The 6,509-nt window shown below is 44.5% G+C and overlaps 1 protein-coding gene and 1 non-coding gene across 2 annotated transcripts in view; one reads left to right on the forward strand and one right to left on the reverse strand.

Moving 5' to 3' along the window:
- The first annotated feature begins 356 nt into the window (after nt 1–356).
- Nucleotides 357–6,509, forward strand: part of CCDC158 (coiled-coil domain containing 158) — a 56,461-nt gene continuing 50,308 nt past the window's right edge. The window contains exons 1-2 of the mRNA XM_003790125.2: nt 357–423; nt 2,977–3,131. Of these exons, the coding sequence (XP_003790173.1) occupies nt 357–423; nt 2,977–3,131 (222 nt within the window). The remainder of the gene's footprint in view (nt 424–2,976; nt 3,132–6,509) is intronic.
- Nucleotides 1,295–1,365, reverse strand: LOC111725408. Its single transcript, XR_002773481.1, has one exon. It is a non-coding gene; the product is annotated as a small nucleolar RNA SNORD50 (small nucleolar RNA).

The following is a 6,509-nucleotide window of genomic DNA, read 5'->3' on the forward strand; positions in this document are numbered from 1 at the left end:
CCAGGTTCAAACTGCCACTCTTGGTGTATGTGGCTAGCACCATAACCACTGTGCTATAGGCGCCGAGCCTACCATAATAATTTAAGTATTAGTTTTTGATTTTCAGGTTGTCTTTAACAACTCACTTGGCCAATAGAATCAATAATTTTCACAGTAAGATTCTATTTACTTACTCATTTTATATAAAAGTATTTCTGTATAAACATTTTTCTGGAGTAAAAATACTATGAACGTTTTTCGCACAGTACTTTATTAATGAAGTTTGAATCTTTGTCTTTTGCAGACAGGAACCCAGAGAACCATACAGGGAAGCATTTGTATCTCAAGATCTGTAAGAAGAGGCATCAGTACTTAAGATGGAATCAAAACCTTGTGAAGCACATGAAGACCTTTTACCAGGCAGTGGCGTCGCACCCAGCGGAGGTACGTGCCCTCTACAAGACAAAATGAGAAAAAAATTAGGATTTAGCAACTTTATAATATTCATTTTAGCATCTCTTTTTAAGTATGTTTGTTTTCAATTGTGTGGGATATATGCTTTGGTCATCAATGTCTACCATATTGTTTATAATTTTTTACTTTCTGTGGAAAAAGTTGCTCCATTTTTTTAAACTAGCATTATCTGTTTTTAGCAGCTGTTACATTACCTTTGTGGTATAAGGAGTTTCTGTGCTGAGGCTCTCCCTAGCACAGGTCAGGATTCTGGGTCACTTTTACTTCTTTTCCTCACCTGTCCCCACAGCCAGCCGGGACCAAACCCTGCTCTTTCTACCCTCAGAAATGCCTCTCAAATCCATTCCCCCCTCCATTCTCAGTACTTATGTTCTGGTTGAGGCCCTATCACTTCTAAGCCAAATCATTTTAGTCAACAGGCAGGAAAACACACAAAGCTGGGATAAACGGGTGGAATTTAACGCAGGGGATTGGCTCGCTGACCTCCCAGCTAGCAACAAGCCAGAGGTCAGCTTGCAGGTTAGCACTGCTGCCACCGTGGGGCTAGAAGGACAACCAGGCCTAGACCTGCCCAGGGACTGCCAGGCTGGCAAGACCATGGTTTCTCTCCTCCTCTGCCTCTGCTCTTCCTCCAGCACATCCCCCTACAAACCTGCTGGGAAGCGAATTGGGAAGGGATCTGGGAAAGTAGTTGTTCCCAGCACTCGACAGAGAAGGGTACTGGCAGAGAAAGGATTCAGGAACAATCAGGCAGTGAGCCGCCGTCCCTGACCGTGTTCCCTGTCTTGGCTCTCTCATCTAACTCATTCTTTTCTTTCTTTCTTCTTCTTTTTAATAGTCTATCACAGGAGCCACATCCATGTATGTTTTTTCCAACAGAAATTCAGGTTTGGGATAGGATCATCACAGATACAACTCACCCAGTGCACCTAGAGTTTATTCTCCCTTGTGGGTCTGCTGTTTCACTGGTGTGCTTAAAAACCTTTATTTTAGCACCCTCACTGCATACAAGTTCTGCTTCTCAGGATGCTCATATGACCCTAAAGTGCTATTGCCACCTCTACCCTACTCGCTCACCTCCCACAAAGCTACTCCTTCTACTCATTCAGGGTGCTCAGTTCATGGCCCCTCCCTTCTCAGGCCACCATCATCCGGCAACATGGTCCTCATGGAGCACCCAGCTGAGATCAGACACTCACAGCTTCTTGACCTCTTAAATTCTAATCATCTTGCCCTATACTCCAGCTGCTCACTCTTTTATCTTAGATCTTATTATCAAACACTGTTGGACTTGTGGCTGCCCCTGGTGGCTCCTGTCTGTTCTCCTATCCTAGCACTTCCAAAGGCCAAGTTTGAGGCCAGGAGTTTGAGAGTAGCCTGAGCAAGAGGGAGACCACATCTCTACAAAAAAAAGGAAAAAGAAAAAAAATTAGCCAGCGAGGGTGGTGCGCATCTGTAGTCCCAGCTACCTGGAAAGCTGAGGCAAGAGGATCCCCTTGAGCCCAGGGGCTTGAGGTTACAGTGAGCAAAGGTAATGCTACAGCAGTCTAGCCTGGAAGACAGAGGGAGACCCTGTCTCCCCAAAAAATAACTGTTGGACTTTTGAAATCCAACCTCCTAGCCTCCAATTTGCTCACTCTCTCGTTCCTAGAAAGCACCTGTTTTTTCTTCCTCAGGAAGGTCACGATTCCCAAGTATGTTCCGATGTCAGAAACACTTTTTGAGATTTTAAACATTTAAATGGCTCAGATGCACACCTGCAGATTCTGATGGACGAGTCCGGGGCGGGACTCAGGCACTGCTGGCTCCCGCTCTGCCGGGGATCCTGATTTACAACACTGGTTGACTTTTCCAGATTCTGTCATCTCCCCCTAATTTACCAACTTCTTTCCGTCTGCACTTTATTTCGTATCACTTACTAATAGTACTTTGGCCAATCACTTGTCAATGTTGTCAACTTCTTTTCCTTTCATTCTTCCGTTACACTTTTAAAGGAAAACCTAAATCCTTATCAGGCTGACTGCCATCTCCATTTTTATACCGGGCTGCTACAAGATTTTGCTAGAGAAAATATGCAAATGTGGATTTTCCACCAATTTGCTACTTCAAAGTTATAGTATCTTATGTCAGCTGGACACGGCTGAGAAATCTTAACTCATGTTTTTCAATTTTCCATAACACTTATTCTAAAGTAGTCCCATCCTCAATTCCCTACCTCCACCACCTTCTTTCTCAAACTTGGTGAACATCATTTCCTAAGGGCCACATGCAGGGGTGTCCAACCTTTTTTTTTCCTCTGCCACATTGGAAGAAGACGACCTGCCTTGGGCCACTCATTAAATACACAAACACTAAGGAAAGCTATAGGAAAAAAAAGGTCTGGGCATAGTTTTTATGACAGCTGACACCACAGATAAGCAGAAATGTCCTCAGAAAATCAGCATGCAGGCCAGCAGGTCAGGCACCCCACCTAGAAGTCCGGCTCTTATGCTGTCCTCTCCTCCCCTGTGTCCTGCCCCTCAGACTCACTGCCTTTTGCCATCAGTGCCGCCTTCCCTGATGGCTCCATGGAGAAGGCCCCTCTTCCTGCCCTCCCGAGCTTCATTCCCACCCCGGCTGTCACCACCTCTGCATCCAGAGACCTGGCTCCAGCAGTGGCCCCACTCAGGCTCACTTCTGTCAGTAAAGCAGGCCACGTCTCTCCCAACCTAAAACACTCACAATCTGTGCAACACACAGAGCAGAAGAAGAACAAAGCCTTTCCTCAGCCCTTGCCTCCATCGTCCAGCCTCAGAGCTGTGCCTTCTGAGACAAGAGTCTGTATTCACTGCCCTCGTGTCTCGACTGCCCACTCACTCCATAAGTGGCCGCCTTGTGGCTTTTGAGCCTATATTCCATTCCAGTTAAATCACTTTCTCCTCTTTATTAAATACTATGATGCCCCTGTCCCCAGATTTTCATTTTGAAAATTTTCACAGTTGTAGAAAAACTGAAAGCACAGTACAGTGAGCACTGTGGCTCCTCAGCTGGATCACCAGCTGTCAACATTTTAGCCCATTTTGCTTCATCTATCTGTCCCTACGACATACATTTAATCTTGAACTATTTGAAGATAGGTTGCAGGCGTCCTGCCTCTTGCCTCAAAACCGGAATGTGCATCTCCTGAGAACAGGACGATATTTTACATAATCACACATCTCTGCAACCACCACTGTCAGTGCAGGTTCATCTGTCATGTTCATATTTAAATGTCTTCAGTCGTCTTCCAAAAAGTCGTAAGCATTTGCTTTTTTGTTTGGGTTTTTTTTTGCAGTTTTTGGCCAGGGCTGGGTTTGAACCCGCCACCTCTGGCATATGGGGCTGGCGCCCTACTCCTTTAAGCCACAGGTGCCCCCCTTGGTTTTTTTTTTTTTTTTTTTGAGACAGAGCCTCAAGCTATCCCCCTGGGTAGAGTGCTGTGAGGCCACAGCAACCTCCAACTCCTAGGCTCAAGCGAGTCTCCTGCCTCAGCCTCCCAAACAGCTGGGACCACAGGCACCGGCCACAACGCCTGGCCATTTTTTTGGTTGCAGCCATCATTGTTGTTTGGCGGGCCTGGGCTGGGGATTCGAACCCGCCACCTTAGGTGCATGTGGCTGGCGCCCCAGCTGCTTGAGCCACAGGCGCCGAGCCCCCTTGGTTTTTTTTAAATCTGGGATCCAGTGAAAGACCATGAATTGCGTTTTGTTGTCTGCTCACCAAATGTATAGCCATTCTCTCTCTCTCAGCATTGGCTTTATTTTAAGAGTTGAGACCAGTTGTATTATAATTTTATGTCCCTCATACTAGTATTTCTCATGTTTGGATTCTTATTAAACTCATCTGACATGAGTTGTACACAAACGACGTGTACTTTTTACAGAAGACCTCAGGGACGACATGATGCCACAGTCCCACTGACTGACAGTGACATTTCCCCTTTATAATTGATAAGCAGTCTGTGGGTGCCCTTTGAAACCTTGCATCCTGGTACAGAATAACCCCTCACCCAGTGATTTTGACATCAACTGAAGAGCCTGGCCTTAATTATTATATGATGATTTTCTAATTTTACTATAGTTATCTGGCATTCTACAAGAAAAAAAGCTTTCCTGTTTATCTATTATCATTACAGATACATAGCTTCGTTGTCATTTAAACTGCTCAGAGCATTGCTATCTTTGTTGTTTCTGATGCTCGGTATCAAGTGACTCACCTGGTTAGCAGGCTACTGTGTCCTTTTAAGTATGTGACTGTTGTTTTTCGGACATCAAATACTGCAGACTTATCTTGTATTTTGCCTGTTCCCTTAGACCTGGAATCCCCTATTTTACGTGGGGAACCAAGTCTGGTGTGCACCTTGCTCCTGAGGCGCCCTGGCGTCTAAACCATAAGCTATGAGCACTGAGCTCAAATTCAGGTTCAGTGCTATGAAGTTCTTCCCTGCCTGACCCATCCCATACTGTATCTCCCTCCCTGCAGTGAAAACCCTGATTTCCAGAACATCAATATATTTGTTTTCTGTTTTCTTATAATACATATGAAATGTTTCAGAATGATAATATTACCACCATTGACAACTTACCTACTAAGTAAAGTTTTCTAAGGCAGGCTGTACAGTTAGGGCTTCTGTGTGTTAAAGTTATTGGAAGGAGTGATTTCCTGGGAGGTTATATTATCAATTTACTTATTCACCTAGGTGTAATTGTTTCTATTAGTATTTAATTTAATTTCTATTTGCATATGTGTTACATGTGTATGGCTCAGAGAAGTAAAAGCTTTCTAGAGGCTTGCTCGGTACTGTCTTCTCCTGTCTCTGTCCTTTCCACACCCTGCCCCCAATAACTGTACCCTGGTACATAACTGTTCTCATGAGTTTCTGTTTATTCTTCCAGAGGCTCTTTTTGCAGAATTAAGCAAATGTTACACAGACACACACACACTGCATGTGCACATATACTCTGATGTCCCCTTCCTTATAAAGAAGAGGAAGATTAACCTCTACTCTTCAAGGGAAGAATATCAAAGAATTTTTGGACATACCTTAAAACCACCACAGTTTGCCCTCTGGTCACAAATATTTACATTTGTCTCATATGCAAAATACATTCAACTCATTCCCTCCCAAGAAGGCCCCTTATAGTCTTACCTTACTTTAGAATCAGCTAAAGGCCGAAGCTGCTTCTTCTAAATTAGATTTAAGTATATATGAAGTTCCCCAGCTGTAATTCTTCAGCACAGCTCCTCAAGTGGAGTCCCTCTAAATCTGAAGAGCTGGCGTACCTAACATACAATGGCAGGACAGGTGTAGGACATTGCTGGTGGAAGCCGGAACACATGGGTCCATGGTAATTCTGAGATCTAACTGGGCACAGGTTGACCATTGCTTGGCGGGGACTCAAAGCTTGGGACTAATTCTCCATGGAGCTTGAGTCTGTCCTCAGGAGTCTTGAGTTTGACTTCAAATCATTCTTCCTTTTGGATGAAAGGTGGCATGTTTCTGGCTCAGCCTGCTTGAAATTTGGTCTTCTCCCCTTCCCCTCCCCTCCCCTCCCCTCCCCTCCTCTCCCCTCCTCTCCCCTCCCTACTCCACCCCTTCATCTTACACTATCTCCGTCCTTCAATCTAAGTCACCACTATTCTTAAACATAATTTTCAAAAATCTTTGTGGATCCCCTGTGAATCTTAACTAAGTTTCACTTCCTTTTAATTTAATTTAATTTTTTTTAGATAGAATCTCATTCTGTTGAGCAGGCTAGAGTGCCACAGCATCAGCCTAGCTCATGCAACCTCCAACTTCTGGGTTCCAGTGATCCTCCTGCCTTAGCCTCACAACTAGCTGGGACTAAAACGCCCTCCACAATACCTGGTTAATTTTTTTATTTTTAGTAGATATGGGGTCTCACTTTTGCTTAGGCTGGTCTTGAACTCCTGAGCTCAAGCGATCCTCTCCTGTCTGGGCCTCCCAGAGTGCTGGGATTACAGTTATGAGCCCCTGCACCTGACTTTGTCTTCCTTTTTATTTTAATTAATTAATT

This window comes from Otolemur garnettii, unplaced genomic scaffold, assembly GCF_000181295.1.
Source record: "Otolemur garnettii isolate 467f Iridium unplaced genomic scaffold, OtoGar3 scaffold00039, whole genome shotgun sequence".
NCBI lineage: Eukaryota > Metazoa > Chordata > Mammalia > Primates > Galagidae > Otolemur > Otolemur garnettii.